This window comes from Vipera berus, assembly GCF_964194415.1.
Source record: "Vipera berus genome assembly, chromosome: 3".
Classification (NCBI taxonomy): Eukaryota; Metazoa; Chordata; class Lepidosauria; order Squamata; family Viperidae; genus Vipera; species Vipera berus.
In genome coordinates this window covers 4,739,420-4,757,424 of record NC_138204.1, presented here as the reverse complement: position 1 = coordinate 4,757,424, position 18,005 = coordinate 4,739,420, and the positions used below count along the sequence as shown (strand labels likewise).

Below are 18,005 nucleotides of genomic sequence, written 5' to 3'. Positions count from 1 at the left end.
CAGAAACAGGCTTCGACTCAATCCTGCCAAGACTGACTGGCTGTGCATACCGGCATCTCGGGTGAACCATTTTTGTCCATCGCTAATGATGGGGGGTGAGGTGTTACCCCCCGCTGATAGGGCTCGTAACTTGGGCGTCCTCCTGGATTCACGGCTCAGTTTGGAAGATCATATAGGAGCCGTGACCAGGGGGGCTTTTGCCCAGGTTCGCCTGGTGCGCCAGTTGCGACCCTACGCACAGTCACTCATGCGCTTGTGACCTCCCGGTTAGACTACTGCAACGCTCTCTACATGGGGCTGCCCTTGAGGACCACTCGGAGGCTTCAGCTGGTGCAGAATGCAGCCGCGCGAGTAGTAATGGGAGTTTCCCAATACTCTCATGTAACACCTCTTCTCCACGAGCTGCATTGGCTTCCAGTTCCCCTCCGGGTGAGATTCAAGGTGCTGGTGATGACCTATAAAGCCCTAAATGGCATGGGTCCGGATTATCTCGGGGAGCACCTGCTGGCAGCATCAGCCTCCCATCGTCCTGTGCATTCCCACAGGGAGGGCCTCCTTAGGGTTCCGCCGGTTAGGGAATGCCGGCAGGTGATTCCAAGGGGGAGGGCATTCTCTGTGGGCGCGCCTGCCCTATGGAATGAACTGCCGGTAGAACTTCGGACTGCCCCGGACCTTCGCTCATTTCGCCGGGATCTGAAAACTTGGTTATTTGATCTTTCTGGCCTGGACTGAGGGGGTTTTAATTTAACTTTAAATTTTAAATTTTAATTTGTTTTAATTGTGGCTAGTTTTAATTTAATTCTATGTTAATTGTATTTATTTGTATTGTTTTAATTCACCCTGTAAACCGCCCTGAGTCCTTCGGGAATAGGGCGGTATATAAAATCAATTAAATAAATAAATAAAATAAACTAAGATTGAACTCTCGCCCTTCCGAGTGGGAAGCAACCATCTTCACCACTTAGGCCACCAGGCCACTCATAGGAAGCTGTCTACTAAAGGATATATAACAATAATAATGTCATGGTTCCGACAGATGAAACTCTTCAAAAGAACTTTGAGGTGTTGTTTACCTTAAAGAATCTTTCATTCAAGTAGCATAATATCGGCACTTACATAATCGAAGCCAAAAACTGAATTCCCCTCCCCTGGGCACATAGTATCAAAGCACAATTCCCTCCTCCAATTAGCAATCATAAATCACATTCCCCAATTAGCTTGAAGCACAGGCTTCCTCTCCAGCCCTCCAGCCCGCCAATTCTTTATCAGCTCTGGGCTCAGTAACCTTGATTCTCAGGCTAAGTTTAGTGTTGTTATGTCTAGCTGGACTCTCATTCACACACACCCCTTCCCCAGCATCATCTAACTCTAAAAGCGAAAGGAAGGAAATGGCTACATTTCCATCTGTTGTCAATGCGAAAACATCCGATGTTAGCAGCGTTGACAAATAATGGCAATAGCACTTCAACTTATATACTGCTTCACAGCCCCCTCTAAGCGGTTTACAGAATCAGCCTCTTGCCCACAACTATCTGGGTCCTCATTTTACTGACTTCAGAAGGATGAAGGGCTGAGTCAACCTTGAGCCGGTCAGGTTCGAACTCCTGGCAATCGGCAGAATTAGCCTGCAATACCACATTCTAACCACTGCGCCACCACGGCTCACTATAAAAGAAAGTGATGTACAGTATCGGAAGACAGGGTTCCTGCAGAGGTGAAGGGGCAAGTTAGTGCTTCGAACCGGACTTGCAAAAACACACGATAAAATTAAATGTTGCACTAGGGAACTGAGTTCCCTATCAAGCACAAGAGCAGCAGGTTAATCTTGGGCTGGCGTCATTTTGCACCTATAGTTTTACCTGCATCTGATTGTTTTCCTGCTTTTTAACATCAGGGTGGATGCAAAGCTGGTCTCTGGATCCCAACACGCAAACTTTGGGCCTGTTTGAACAACAAGAACAGCAAAAGTTCCAGAGTACTGCCATGTAATGTAAAAACACAGATCAAGAAAAGGAAAAAAAGGTGGCCCGTTTTAGCTTAAAAAAACAACAACAGGAAAGTAACGCGGGGGCAGAGTAAGGCAATAAGCGAGATAAATGGGCATCTAACTATACAATATGGCTAGAGAGATGCTCTTCGCCCTCTATGAAAATACTGAAGTCCAGTTAAATGAAAAGGACCAGAAGTGACATGATAGCAGTATTCCAATATCTAAGGCAGGGGTGTCAAACTCAATTTCATTGAGGGCCACATCAGCATTGCAGTTGCCCTCAGAAGGCCGGGTGGGTATGGCCAGGGTGGGCGTGGCCTACTGGGTGGGCGTGGCTAGAGTGCGTATGGCCTACTGGGTGGGAATGGCCAGCTCTACATCCTTTGCATCAAGGGTACCTATGGGGGCCTGGGCAGGAGTGGGACAGATCTGAGGGTCTCTGGCAGAAGGAGGGTCTCTGGGCCAGGGCCAAGGCAGTGGGGGCCGTTCCCTCACTGTTTCCAGGATGGCTTCGTGGGCCACATGAAACCACTTCGTGGACCGAATCCGGCCCCCAGGCCTTGTGTTTGACATGTCTGATCTAAGGGCTGACACAAAGAGGAAGGGGGTGGCGTTTCAAACTTATTTTTCAAAGCAGCAGAGGGCAGGACAAGAAGCAACGGATGGAAACTAACCAAGGAGAGAAGCAACCTGGAATTAAAGGAGAAATTTCCTAACAGTGAGAACAATTAATCAGTGGAACGGCTTGCCTTCAGAAATTGTGAATGCTTCAACACTGGAGGTTTTTAAGAACAGACTGGACAGCCATTTGTCTGAAATAGTATACAGCAGCGACCTCCCCAACCTTTTGGGCACCAGGGACCGGTTCTGTGGAAAGAGGTTTTTCCACGGACCGGAGTGTGGTTTTGCCTGCATCCCATAGATGGGGCTTCGCTTGTTTCCGCAGCCCAGTTTCTGGCATGGCGCGGCCCGGTGCTGGTCTACGGACCGGGAGTTGGGGACCCCCTGGTTTAAGATCTGCTGCCTGATCAGGGGGTTGGACTAGAAGACCTCTAAGGGCCCTTCCAACTGCTATTGTGTTATCCTTAAATATAGCTGAAGGAGATAAATCCTCACAGATAAAAAAGAAAACACTTTTTCGACCAGCATCATTAAAACTACCATGAAATGCACTGCATGATGGGAGTGGTGGACCCCAACTTGGACCGCTTTAAAGAGATGAAATAGGCTCAGCTGGATAAATCACCAGTGGCTAACAGTTGTCTAAGCTATTTATGATCTCCATTATCATTTGCGATAGCCTCCAAGCACCAGTTGAGACAAAGTACTTATTCCAATTAGGTTCTGCTTGTTGGCTTCCAAGAATTTGATTCGTCTCTGCAGATGAGAATGTTGGACAAATATCAGCTTTTGGTCTGATTCAGTACGGTCCTGCTTTTTATTTGGATGTGTTCTTTTACTGTGGCTGCAGGCTAAGACAGGTTGTCGTTGTTTCCCCCCCCCAGATCACTGTAATAAACAAGCATGCTTCTGAAATAAATAAGGCGAGGCAGCTATAAACCCCAGGATCGTTCACACTTGAAGTCGAAATTCTTTCTTTACCTGTAAACAGTATTCTTCAATTCACTGATGACCTGAGCGAGCTGAGAATGTGTTCTGGAGGCATAAATTATTTTAGGGACATCGCTGTAATAAACTGTCAAGCGGAGAAAGTGAGACGGGTGCAGGAGGGAGAAAGGAGGAGACAAAAAAAATAGTTTGTGTTTAGTAACTAAATATATCCTAGGTCTCTTTTTTTTCCTTGCTGGTGCTATGGTAACAATTTAGCCTGTGGAGAAAGTCTGGGAATTTACAGCCCAACTGCCCACCTAACGGAGAAAATTGCATATATATTTTTTTTTTACTATCTTCAACAAGGAGATTTGCTTTGAAGCACTTCTGGATAAGCATCCGCAAACAACAGTGAAAATGGATGCCCTGGTTTGCAGTGCTTGAGGTTCTCCCCAGACAACATACGGCAGGCAGGATTCTCAAGCTTTTCTCATCACCGATTTCTGCTTTTGCTGCAAAGAAGGATTTCAATATTTTTACTGGTGCACTTCTTTCAACTTCCATCTTCCCTAAACTTTCAAAATTCTGAAGTGCTGCAGGAAAAGAGGGGACCAGTCTTACAGGTAGTCCTCGACTTATAATCCCCATTCGGACCAGGATTTCACTTGAGAAGCAAAGCAGGAATTAAGGGAGTTATGGCCAGTGGTTGTGTTTTTTTTTAACCGCTTTTGCCGCAGTTGTTAAACAAACCGCTCGCAGATGTTAGGTGAATCTTGAGGCTGTTAAGTAAATCCAGTTCCCCGTGTTGACTTTGCTGGTCAGAAACTGGGCCGGGAAGGTCGTAACTGGCAATCAAAGCAACCCTGGACACCACAACTGCCACTAAGCGAATCTGACTTCCCCCGTTGACTTTGCTGGTTGGAAGCAAATTGTGGGAAAGTCACCAAGGGTTATGGTGTGAGGCCAGGATGCTGCAATTACATCACACAAGAAAGTGTTTAAAAGGCCAGTGCTCTGACAGGTGAACACAATTCAAAGCACACTGATCACACACACACACACACACACATACACACACCATATGGAGATGAAAGGTTGGCAGCCAAATCACCAAGCTCAGAGATCAAACCAACAGGCCAACCACCATCCCGAGCTACTAATCATTTTACACACACCCCCAAATTTTGATCAGATCAGAGGATACTGCAAAGGTTGTAAATGTGGGACTGGTTGTAAGTCGCTTTTCTCAATGATGTTGTAAGTTCAAACGGTCACTAAACGAATGGTTGTAAGTTGAGGACTATCTGTATCTACCAACCTGCTACTTATTTATATTTTTATTTTTTATTTTTTATTTATTTTTATTCCATTTATATCCCGCCCTTCTCCGAAGACTCAGGGCGGCTTACAATATTTATATTTATATATGTATAATTTTTTTGGCTTGCTAACAAAGAATAAAATCTTTGTTAGTAATTTACACAAATATATGAACTGTCCAGTGTGACTACAGCCTGTTCGATGGCCTTTGAGATAAGGCTGAAAACAGGAAATAAAGATTTGCCCCATGTTTGGGGCCTAGCAAGGTAATCTAAGAGTTAACATATGACACATATTTCTCCCCTTGCAGAAAGCTAACAAAGCGAGAGAGAACCTGTGGCTCAAGAAGTAAAAACACTGCCTAACGTGCAATCAGCCCAGGTTCGAATCTCAGAAGGGTATGACTGACTGACGAAGACTAATGAGTCAGAAATGCATCTCAGCCTCCCTAAATTCTTTGTTAGTAATTTACTGTCCGGTGTGACTACAGCCTGTTCGATAAGGCTGAAAACAGGAAATAAAGATTTGCCCCATGTTTGGGGCCTAGCAAGGTAATCTAAGAGTTAACATATGACACACACACACACACACACACAATATATATATATATATATATATATATATATATATATATATATATATATATATATATATATATATATATATATATATATATATATATATATATATATATATATATATATATATATATATATATATATATATATATATATATATGTTTAAGTATTTGTCAAGGCTTTTTGAATGGACCTTGCTAATTAACTCTTTCATTCCTGTTTTGGCCCGGCTCAGGGCTTATCCACAGGAACTAGTCAACTTATGACAGCTCATTATTTGTGCAAATTATTCAAATTGCTAATAAAGAATTTGGGAGGCTAAGATGATCATTTCGAACTCATTTATGTTCTCATCAGTTAGTCATACCCTTTATCTGAGATTCGAACCCGGGCTGATTGTATATCAGGGAGTGTTTTAACCTCCTGAGCCACAGGTTCTGTCTCTCTTATATTAGCTGGAAGGCAAGGCAAATGTATGTTTAAGTATTTGTCAAGGCTTTTTGAATGGACCTTGCTAATTAACTCTTTCATTCCTGTTTTGGCCCGGCTCAGGGCTTATCCACAGGAACTAGTCAACTTATGACAGCTCATTATTTGTGCAAATTATTCAAATTGCTAATAAAGAATTTGGGAGGCTAAGATGATCATTTCGAACTCATTTATGTTCTCATCAGTTAGTCATACCCTTTATCTGAGATTCGAACCCGGGCTGATTGTATATCAGGGAGTGTTTTAACCTCCTGAGCCACAGGTTCTGTCTCTCTTATATTAGCTGGAAGGCAAGGCAAATGTATGTTTAAGTATTTGTCAAGGCTTTTTGAATGGACCTTGCTAATTAACTCTTTCATATATATATATTTCGACGAAATCCCATCCGTCATCCTCAGGCTGGTGGCTTCAGCTTCCTTCTTCTGGGAGAAGCATATGGTAGTGGCTGTTTGTTCCTCTTTTTTAAACTGCCAGAGGGGGTGTGTTCTGTGGGTGGAGGTGTGCTCTGATTGGGTGGGGGATTAGGTGTGTTCTGATTGGGTGGGGGTGTGTTTTGAGTGGATGGGCTGGTCTCAGCTGCCAGCCTTAGACCTGAGCTGGTGAGTTGTGCTGCTTTTGTTCGGCTTCGTGTTTGTGGTGGTGCCATGTTTTTATAGTGGGTGTCAGTTTGCTTATTGTGTGGTTTGGAGGGGTTTAAAGTGGCTGAAGTTGCAGCTGTAGTTAGGTTTCTGTTTTGTGGTTGTGCGTCGTTATCATTGTGGGTTCGGATTTGCTTTTTGAATGGTTGTGTGGTGGTGATGTCATGTGATTATATATATATTATATATATATAATCAGAAGTGCTTAATATTTTATCAGCAACACATTGTCTAGGTTCCAACATTTAACTTACTAATAAGTGTTAAATTCCTTTCTCCCTACCTCATTTTTCTAACCATTGATAAAAGGTATCCCATGTTCTAAAGAAGGGGTGTCAAACTGCTGGCCTGCAGACCAGATTTGTCATGTGGAAGCCGTGCCCACCCCATTGCCGGCAATGGCAAAATCGTCCCGATACATTGCGCAACAGCATGTGATGTTGCGAGTTTGACATCTGTTCTAAAGTATACTGAATCTTCTTTCTCTTTCATTTTCAATGTCAATCTATCCATTTCTGCACAATCTTAATATTTTTTTAATTCACTCTTCCTCCATTGGTAAATCTTCGTTTTTCCAATGAGCGAATGCAATTCTCGCTGCACTTAATGCATGTAAAATTAGATATATACGCTCTTCCTCATAATTTCCTACAATTATGCTTAACAAAAATAATTCTGGCTTAAAATCTGTATGGGTTTTTTGTTTTTTGTCATTTTTTCTAACCCCTGTGTGTATTCTTGACCAGAATCTTTTAGCTTTGGGGAGTGCCCACCAAAGATGGCCAACCTGCTGCTTCTTATCCTTACATCCTGCTCTACGGTCAAAAATCTCCTTGTAAATGTGACGAGGCCTTCCAAATGAGCAGGAAATACCTGAAACTTCGGTCCCGGTGACAGCATTGCCCCAAGACGACGAGGGTTTATCCGGAAAGAGCTCGGCTCCTTTCAATCGCTGAGCAATTTTCTGTGCGGTAACAGCATCCTTGAAGTGGGCTTGCCATGCCAAGGTCGAGCAAAGGAGGCATAATGTCTTCCCTGTGCCTGTTGGGCTCTCCAAGATCCCATTCACTTGCTGAAATGAGAACGAAAAGGAAGGGGGGGGAAAACTGGGGAAAATAAATATTTACTTAAAGCACCGGACAAGGGTATTTCCACACGGTCATTCTACGCGCGTCACAAAAGGCACACAGGCGTCTACCATACACTGCAAGCCCAGCGAAGGAAAAAGTCTTGGCCTTATCTATTTCACAGATAGCCCTCTATAGCCATGGTGGCGAACCTATGGCACGGGTGCCACAGGTGGCACGCAGAGCCCTCTCTGTGGGCTCGCGTGCTATCGCCCCAGTCCTAGGCCTTCAGCTGGGTTTTATAAAACCTTTTCGCTTTAGGCCTCCACTGCCGAGTGGGGGGGAAAAAAGGTTCAATCATACTTCTCCCAGGGAAAAAAAAAGATCTCGCCAAGTTGGAATTGATTAATTGAACTTTTTAGTCCCACCCATTCTGCCGTTACCACCACAGCCATGCCCACCCAAGGGGCCACGTCCAGCCGGCACCCGACAATACTTAAGTGGGTTTTGGGTTGCAGTTTGGGCACTCGGTCTCTAAAAGGTTTGCCATCACTGCTCTATAGCCTGTCTATCTACAAGTAATCCTCAACTTACGACCACAGTCAGGGAGAGAATTTCCATTTGCTAAGCAAGGCGGTTGTTAAGCAAGTCACGCCTGATGTCGTGACCTTTTTTTTTTTTTGCCGTGGCTGTTAAGGGGATCACTACAGGGATTAAGTGAATGACATGGTACTTGGTGACTGGCCCCCAAAAGCGCACGGTCGTTAAGTGAATCCAGTTTTCCCCACTGACTCTGCTTGTCGGAACCATCTGGGAAGGTTACCAATGGCGATCACGTGATCTCGGAGACGCGGCAACCTCCGTAAATGTGTGCCAGTTGCCAGGTGCTGAAATTTGGATCACCTGAGCTTGGGAATGCTGAAATGGTCGTAAGTGTGAAGACGGGTCGTAAGTCACTTTTTTTTTTCAGGGCCGCTGTAACTTTGAACAGTGAATGCTTGTTAAGTTGAGGACTCCCTGTACAGTCTTCACTTTAGTAACCCATTGTATGGCTCCGAGAGTCTCACAAGGTGGATGAGACCAACCTGGGGTTGCGTGTGTGTGAGTGTGTGTGTTGGACTTTGCACACTTAAAGAGAGGAAATGATAGCTCTCTGCCATCTGCAGAAAAATCCTGAAAGAATGTGGTCCCCATTCCTTACCACTAACCCACCTGACATTCAATGACACCGTAACATTATTGGCCATGCCCTAGGCCAGTGATGGGGAACCTTTTAGAGACCGAGTGCCCAAACTGCAACCCAAAACCCACTTATGTATTGGGTGGGTGCCAGGTGGGCGTGGCCCACTGGGTGGGCATGGCTGCGGTGGTAACGGCAGACTGGGTGGGACTAAAAAGTTCAATCAATCAATTCCAACTTTGCAAGATCTTTTTTTTTTCCATGAGAAGTTGAAATTTATTGATTGAGTGAACCTTTTTTTTTTTGCAAATGGCGGCAAAGGCCTTAAGCAAAAAGGTTTTATAAAACCCAGCTGAAGGCCTAGGACAGGCGATGGGGCACGTGCCTACAGAGAGGGCTCTGCGTGCCACCTGTGGCACACGTGCCACAGGTTCGCCACCACGGCCCCAGGCAACCATGGAGATGGTTTTCAGAGAGAAATGCGACACCACCACCACCAACCGTTAAAAAAAAATGCCCATCCCTGGCCCAATTACTGTCTCTATACCAGGGGTGTCAAACTCAGTTTCATTGAGGGCCGCATCAGCATTGCGGTTGCCCTCAGGGGGCCAGGTGGGTGTGGCCTGGGTGGGCGTGGCCTACTGGGTGGGCGTGGCTAAAGTGCGTATGGCCTACTGGGTGGGTATGGCCAGCTCTACATCATTCGCATCAAGGGTGCCTATGGGGGCCTGGGCAGGAGTGGGACAGATCTGAGGGTCTCTGGCAGAAGGAGGGTCTCTGGGCCAGGGCCAAGGCAGTGGGGGCCGTTCCCTCACTGTTTCCAGGATGGCTTCGCGGGCCGCATGAAACCACTTCGCGGGCCGGATCCGGCCCCCGGGCCTTGTGTTTGACATGTCTGCTCTATACTGTTCGAGAGATTGTTCGTTATCCCTAGCGAAATGCTGCCAAACAGCGGCAAAATTAGTCTGCATTCTGCTTATACAATCATGGGATACAATCTGCATTTAACTCTTTGCCTGACGTAATAAAAATCCATTTTCCGGTCCATAGCCGTAAGAAGCAAACGAATCAATCAAAGGTATTTTAAATTATGCAAGCTTTTATACTGTGGCACCTAGAGAGAACAGCACCCTCCTACCAGTAGTAAGAATAAGCATTATCGCAATAGCACGGCCACGGTATCCTTCTGCAAATCAAATTTCAAAATGAGGTTAGGTCCCCAGAGTAGGGCAATGGTAATATTTACAAAACGGTCCGTGAGCAAAGTAGGTCCAAAAAAAAAAAAAACAATTTACCTTGCGGTATTAAGCAGGCGCAGAATGTGTTTTCTGACTTACTAAAAAATTTAGGAACAGACTGCAGGAACGTAAGGGGATTCTTAAGTGTTTCTTTTCCTTCATCAAGAGAACCCACCTACCCACTTCTCCGCTTCCAGATCTCACTGGCACCGAGGAGAAGGGACTGATACAAAGCAGGTTTCGTATGTTCCAAAGGCATCTGTTCTGCCTAGGGTAAAAATATATGCAGAATCCCCAAAATTGTATGACGATAAAGAGTTAACTAAGCCAATTTCAGGTCTGAGAAGATCGTATTGATTATGTCTGCAATGCTTTCAAAGCAGTTCCAAAAGGCTTAAGGCCTGGTAGTGGACGGGCGGCCCAGGGGTTGGGGAACCCCTGCTATATACCACCCCTCGAAACTCAGTCCTCGTAAGCTTATTTTCAAGAAATCTAAATCTAGCAAATGATACATAGATTTTAATGGGTTAATCCATAAAATCGCAGAACAGTCATTTTTGCAACCAGCTATGTCAGATTTGGCAGGAAATGTTATGAAGCCACGCAAAGCACTCTGACCGAAATAACCTTGCCCTTCTTAATATTTAGCACTAACCTGGATCTTTCTTCTTGCAGTTTTACGTCCGTGATGAGCGCCTTTAAGCCACCTTCATTTTCAGATCAAAAGATCTGTTTATTAGATTTGTACTGCTGCCCTTATCATCTGACTTTGGGCAGCTCACCATAATAAAACTACAAGCCATAAAAAAACAAAGGAAGACTAAAAACCTAACACCTCAATCATCCCCCTAGGGCTGTGGTGGCGAACCTGTGGCACGCGTGCCACAGGTGGCACGCAGAGCCCTCTCTGTGGGCATGTGTGCCATCGCCCCAGCCCTAGGCCTTCAGCTGGGTTAAATAAAACCTTTTTGGTTTAGGCCTCTACCACCGTGTGCAAAAAAAAAAAAAGTTCAATCAATTACAACTTCTCGCAGGAAAAAAAAAGATCTTGCAAAGTTGGAATCGATTGATTGAACTTTCTAGTCCCACCCAGTCTGCCGTTACCACCGCAGCCACGCCCACCCAATGGGCCACGCCGACCCAATGGGCCACGCCCACCTGGCACCCGACAATACACAAGTGGGTTTTGGGTTGCAGTTTGGGCACTCGGTCTCTCAAAGGTTCGCCATCACTGCCCTAGGGCGTCCCAACTCCCAACCACGGTCCAAAAATGCTAGGAAATTTCTAGAAGCTTGGCACCGTGACAAATTAGCCATCAAAAGACACATTGACATAAACAATATCTATAGATTGTGTAAAAGAGACAGTCAACTAGCCAAAAGAACAAAAAGAACAAAGCACCTCTCCACCAGCAATCAACACCTAAATGAGCATAGATTAACCCCAAGATTAATATCAGATCAACAATCAAGAAGTAAACAATACCCCCCAGTCAAGAAACTATCAAAGAAGCCAAGAGTGAAGAGCCCAAACCAAGAATCTCTTAAGACCACCCCCACCAACAGGGACAGGGCAAGACACCAGAATATAACCTGAAAGCCAATCCCACTCCTTACTAGCGCTGATGACCTTACTTAGTTTGGATAAGAAAACGTCTGCAAGAAGACAAGCGCGTTCAGAGAGCACCAAGGACCATTTCAAATAGTCTCTTTTCTTTGATACTCAACTGTACCTCTCTGCCCCCGGTATCCTAGATAGATCAGGGGTTCCCAACCTGGGGTGCGAGACGATATTCCAGCGGTGTGCAAAAACCTGGGTTCAGAAGTTTAAAAATTATAGGGTACGTGCATAATTCGTTATTTCCAACTTTTGTTAAGGGGTGCGAGAATATATCAGAAGCGTTCTAGGGGTGTGGGGTATAGAAAAGGTTGGGAGCTGCTGAGATAGATTGTCACTTTTTACTGTGGGCACACTGGCACACGTTAAAAATGAAAAATAGTTGCTTGTTCTCCAAAGTGTACACATACAGAACACACATTTAAACATGCCATATACAACACATGCACAAACTTTCGCCCTTACATATAAATAACATATATTAATCACTGTCCATCTTGAAAACATAACTGAAAGAGGAAGCTTCAGAGTTCACAAGGTTAGTACTGTATGTATGGCACAAAACTGTGACTGAATCCGGATGTTCTGCTTCGGATACCACGGAGCCCCCCCCCCTCCCAGAAGGGAACAAGGAAAACTGGTTGTGAAGAGCACATGTTGTGTCCCAGACCATCTTGCGGACCCTGCTCAAGCAATGCTTCTGTGCCACGTCCTGGATGGGAGGGAGGAAACTGCCAAGGATCTTTTCTGCCGTCCTCACCACTCTCTGCACCGCCTTCCTGTCCGAAGCAGGGATGCTTCCAAACCAGACTGTGATGCCATAGGACAGGATGCTCTCGATCGTCCCTCTGCAGAAAGTGGCAAGGACAGGGGAAGGAAGATGTGCTTTTTTCATGCAACACAGAAAATGCAGGCGCTGCCGTGCTCGTTTCACCAGGGTCTCGCTGTTCAGCGACCAAACGAGTCTAAATGATGATGCTGCTGCTGCTGTCCTGTCTGATGCCTGGAGGCTGTAAAGCTCTAGAATGGTAATAAGCAGCATTTTGAATTGGACCTTAAGCACATCCAAGCACATCCATAGTATGGATGCAACATTGCTAAAACAGAGACATTTTGATCACTTGAAGCTTCAAAGGCAGTCCCATGTAATGCGTCAAAAGTTTCTTTCATCTGATACACATGCAGGCTGAATTATGCTTTACTTAGGATTTCATCAAATGCTTACCTTATGCAGGCACTCAAGCACTTTGGACATATATTCCTCCTGACATTTGTAGGGTGGAAATGGAAAGTCAATAGTAATGCCATTTAATTTTATTGTGGGCATATTTCAACTACCGTCTCAGGATCACAAAACCTAAAATCAGGAATATTGTTCCATTAGTACTAAATATCAACAAGACAGTTCATAATCTCGCTAATTCTACTTCAGCAGTCAGATTTCCTTTTTTTATTTAATTTTATTTAGGTATCAAGTTTGTTTATCCCTCCATCTCACCACAAAAGAAATTTCCTTTAAAATCTACCATGTGTTTTAAGAAATCCACTCTATTTGACCCATTCAGTCATGATGAACTCTACACATTTCTAGTTCTCTTCCAAGATCGCTGGAAACTACTTTTAAATAGGTTCAGAATATTACAGAAAGAGCAAGCAATTAAAACCCCAATTTTACTGTGTGGACTGATCTGTAAAAAAAATGGCTTTATCTCCTCCTCCCCTTGTTAATGGAAGGTCAGCTACTAACAATGCTAAGACATTTTGCAGTATTGAATTAGTCAGATAATAGGTATTAGAAGCCAGTGATAAATCTTCATAACAATAGGCATATTATTTAGCTAGAAACAGGATTTATTGCCTTTAAAGAAATGATGGAATGCTTGAAGACAAATTTCATATTTATTTTGATTTGTTACAGCCAAATTATAACTAGTATGAAATCTTAATTAATCCTCTCACAATCTTGGTTTTAATTAGTTATTTCATTGCTTTAATTAGTTTTTATATTCAATAATTATGGTTGGTTTTGTTGTACACTGCCCAGTGTCACCTTGTGTGAGATGGGCAGCCATGTCAATTTGATTAAATAAATTTAAGAATTCTAGTGAATGTAGGATTGTAATTAATGTGTCGGATCAAGACTAGAGTAACCTGTTGCAATTCACTCTGTCACAGTCTCTTTGGTTGACTTTGACCCAACCATTCTCCCAATTCAACCTTATTCCATTTTAACTATAATTACAGAAATAAAGGGAGATATTTAAGTAATCCATCTTGATAAAGAGCCTTGGTGGAGCAGTGGGCTAATGCCTCCTTAAGTAACACCAGCTGCCTGCAATCAGTGCAGGTTCGAGTCCCACCAGGCTCAAGGTTGACTCAGCCTTCCATCCTTCCGAGGTAGGTAAAATGAGGACCCAGATTGTTGGGGGCAATTAAGCTGACTTTGTAATAATGCCGCTTGGGGTGTGTGTGAAAGCCCTAACAAGCAGGCATATACATAGAATGAAGGCTACTGCTAAGCTTGTAAGCCGCCCTGAGTCTTCGGAGAAGGGTGGGATATAAATGGAATTAAAATAAAATAAAAAAAATAAAGTTGGGATACAAGTTTAAATAAAAATCATTAATCACAGGGAAAACTTAAGTTGCTGGTGATGACCTATAAAGCCCTAAATGGCTTGGGTCCGGGATATTTGAGGGAACACAAGTTCCCTTCGTCCAGTGCGCTCGCAGAGGGAGTGTCTTCTCAGGGTGCCGCCGGTAAAAGATTGCCGGCGGATAACACCCAGGGGGAGGGCCTTTTCTGTGGGTGCGCCTGCCCTCTGGAACCAGCTGCCAGTGGAGCTCAGGACTGCCCCTGACCTGCGTTCATTCCGCCGGGACCTGAAGACTTGGCTCTTTGAGCTCTCTGGCCCAGGCTGAGAATTTTAACTGGGGTTTTATTTTCAGGGATAATTTAATCTTTTAATTGTCTTTTAACTTTGTATTTTGTATTGGTGTGATTTTAAAAAGCCCTGTAAACCGCCCTGAGTCCTTCGGGAAAGGGCGGTATATAAATCTAATAAAATAAATAAAATAAAATAAAAATGTTGTCTTCTGTAAGCCATTCCCTGATGTGTGAACTTCTTTTAGTTCTATCTTTTGGACAATTCAAGAAACAGTTTCCCCTTTAGGAACAGATGGGAGAAGCCACCTGTGAGTGTTCTGCAGGGAATCAGCTTTACTTCTTACATACTCTTCTTCTGTCCTCTATGAATACCTCCATTAGATATTCAGGAGGACATATTATATATATATAATGTCCATTAACAAATCTCTGCTGCAATTTTCCCCTTGTGAAATAGGGGGAATTCACTGTCATTACAGACAGAACAGAATATTTGTAGCTCAGGGTGGAACTGTCGGGTTTTTGATGCTCTCAGAGCTTGGTTGATTTCTTGGCGACCAGAGTCAGTGCACTGAAGATGTTCCCTATTTGGGTAATGAAACATCGGCAAGGACTCCATAGTCCTTGCTGTCCTCCATTCCGCAAAATCCACTCCGTTTTAGCACTGATGATGTAACCTAGTTGGGATAATGAAATGTCTGCAAGAAAATAACCAAGGTCAGGGAAGCACCAAGGACCTCAGTCCTTTTCTTCCTCCTACCACCCCCTCCTCCTTTCTCCTTCTCCTCCACTGCCTTCTAGAACTGATGACACTACCTAGCTGGGTCATGAAACGTCTGCAGGGAAACAACCAAGCTCAGAGAACACCAAGGATCCCACAGTCCTCCTCCTCCCATTCTGATTTCTTCACTCTGAAAATCCCTTCTAGCAGTGATGATGTTACCTAGCTGTATCATGAAACATCTGCAAGAAAACAATCAAGCTCAGAGAGCACCAAGGACCACACAGTCCTCCTCCTCCTCTTCCCATTCTGATTCTGTCACTCTGAAAATCTCACTCCCTTCCAGCACTGATGATGTTATCTAGTTGCGTCATGAAACATCTGCAAGAAAACCACCAAGTTCAGAGAACACCAAGGACCCCAAAGTCGTCCTCCTCCTTTCTAGCATTGATGTTACCTAGCTGGGTCATGAAATGTCTGCAAGAAAACCACCAAGCTCAGAGAGCACCAAGGATCCCACAGTTGTCCTCCTCCTCCTCCTCCCATTCTGACTTCCTTCACTCTGACAACCTCACTCCCTTCTGGCACTGATGATGTTACCCAGCTGGGTCATGAAACGTCTGCAGGGAAACAGTCAAGCTCACAGAACACCAAGGACCTCTCCTTTCAACCCTGATATACAAATCAGGGGTCTTCTAAGCGGGGAAGGCCTGCTGGCTCGCTTAGGTATATTAAATAAATAAATAAATAAACCTTTATTGCCCGGGATATTTGCAGGACCATCTGCTGCCCGGAACGACTTCCCATCGCCCAGTACGCTCACACAGAGAAGGCCTCCTCAGGGTACCGTCGGCTAGACAATGTCGGCTGGCGACCCCCAGGGGGAGAGCCTTCTCTGTGGGAGCACCAGCCCTTTGGAACCAGCTCCCCCATGAGCTTCGGATGGCCCAAGATCTCCAGTTCTTTCGCCGCAGCCTCAAAACACTCCTTTTCCACCTGGCTGACCTGGACTGACAGGGATTTTAATTATGTTTTTAATTTTTTAACTCTAATTTTTAATTTATTTTATTATTTTTTTTAAATTTTTAATTCTATTTATATCCCGCCCTTCTCCGAAGACTCAGGGCGGCTTACAAGCTTAGCAGTAGCCTTCATTCTATGTATATGCCTGCTTGTTAGGGCTTTCACACACACACCCCAAGCGGCATTATTACAAAGTCAGCTTGATTGCCCCCCAACAATCTGGGTCCTCATTTTACCTACCTCGGAAGGATGGAAGGCTGAGTCAACCTTTTAAATAAAAAAATAAAAATAAAAAAATTTTATTTTTATTTATTCTACAGGGGCCTTTAATTTTAATTTTTTTTATTTTAACTTCTGTACGTTATTGTTGTGAGCCGCCCTGAGTCCTTCGGGAGATAGGGCGGCATATAAGTCCCAATAATAAATAAAATAAATAAATAAATTGTCCAAGTACAACACGTGTACGTTGAGATTAGCTGAGCCTCCCCCCACCCCCCACCCCGTGCTCTCTCCCCCCAACACCCAGTGACAACAAAACCCTCCATCCTACCACACCATGTGAACCAGGGGTCTTCAAACTTGGCCCTTTTGTGACTTGTGGACTTCAACTCCCAGAATTCCTCAGCCAGCCATGCTGGCTGAGGAATTCTGGGAGTTGAAGTCCACAAGTCACAAAAGGGCCAAGTTTGAAGACCCCTGATGTGAACCAACCATATTCGCTTCCCTTTCGGATTATCAAGAGGTCTGCAGCCCCTCCTCCCCCCCCGCCCCCAAAGACCTGAGCGGTTTACAAAACAAAGACGCACCTTCATTTCAAAAAAACACAAACCAACCACTCCCCGCCCCCCCCAACTCGTCTCCGAGGCTCATCAGGGTCAAGTCCCGCCGGAGGCCCTCAGCGGCCTAGGTGAGAAAAGGCTCCCCCATCCCTGCCCCCCACATTCTGAGGGGCCCCGGCGGGTTCCCCCTTTCCGGCATGACGGGACCCGGAGATATTGGCCTCCCGACTTTCTACTCGGGTGCGGGTGGGGGAAAAAAAAGGGGGGGGTGGGTCCAGGCCGGGCCGGGAGAGCCTCAAGCCGGGCGGCCTCCTCCGCCGGCTCCCCTCAACGCACCTCGGCTGAAGCGCTCCGGTTCGCAGACCCCGCGCGCCGCCTCACGTGGCCGCGCCCTCGCCGTCTGATTGGCTGGGCGGCTCGCGCGCGTTTGGCGCGCGCTCACGCCTCGAGCGGCTCCGGCGGGAGGGGAAGGAAAAGAAAAAAAAACCAAAACCCCACAAAGCTCTCGCGAGAGCTTCTCGTTGCCCGGGCAACTCTCTCTCTCTCTCTCTCTCTCTCTCTCTCTCTCTCTCTCTCTCCGCCCCGTTTCCATGGTGAAGCCATCCTCTCTCTCTCTCTCTCTCTCTCTCTCTCTCTCTCTCTCTCTCTCTCTCTCAAAGACTACAAACCCCATGGTTCCGAGCCGGGGACCTAATTGGGCCAAGTGGCGGAGTTTGTAGTCCGAGGAGCCGTGCTAGGCTAGTCTGAGCAGGAGGCAGTCAGAAATCAAGGGGTCCCAGGGGGGGGGGTATCCGAGTGGGGTCTTTCAAGTGATGGGAAATGTAGTCCATCACTACAGCCGGAGGGAGTCCCAGTAGGAAGGATGGGATCGGTGTAGAGATAGTCCCCGATTTACGACCACAATGGAGCCCCAAATTTCCGTTGCTAAGT

The 18,005-nt window shown here is 45.3% G+C and overlaps 1 protein-coding gene across 1 annotated transcript in view; it reads right to left on the bottom strand.

Annotated features, from left to right (window-relative positions):
- Positions 1–17,529, bottom strand: part of RTEL1 (regulator of telomere elongation helicase 1) — a 177,222-nt gene extending 159,693 nt beyond the window's left edge. The window contains exons 1-5 of the mRNA XM_081323881.1: positions 17,412–17,529; positions 12,894–13,025; positions 7,440–7,638; positions 3,593–3,686; positions 1,860–1,941 (exon numbers count right to left, since the gene is read on the bottom strand). Coding sequence (XP_081180007.1) covers positions 1,860–1,941; positions 3,593–3,686; positions 7,440–7,638; positions 12,894–12,995 — 477 coding nt within the window. The 5' untranslated portion in view covers positions 12,996–13,025; positions 17,412–17,529. The remainder of the gene's footprint in view (positions 1–1,859; positions 1,942–3,592; positions 3,687–7,439; positions 7,639–12,893; positions 13,026–17,411) is intronic.
- Between the last annotated feature and the right edge of the window lie 476 nt (positions 17,530–18,005).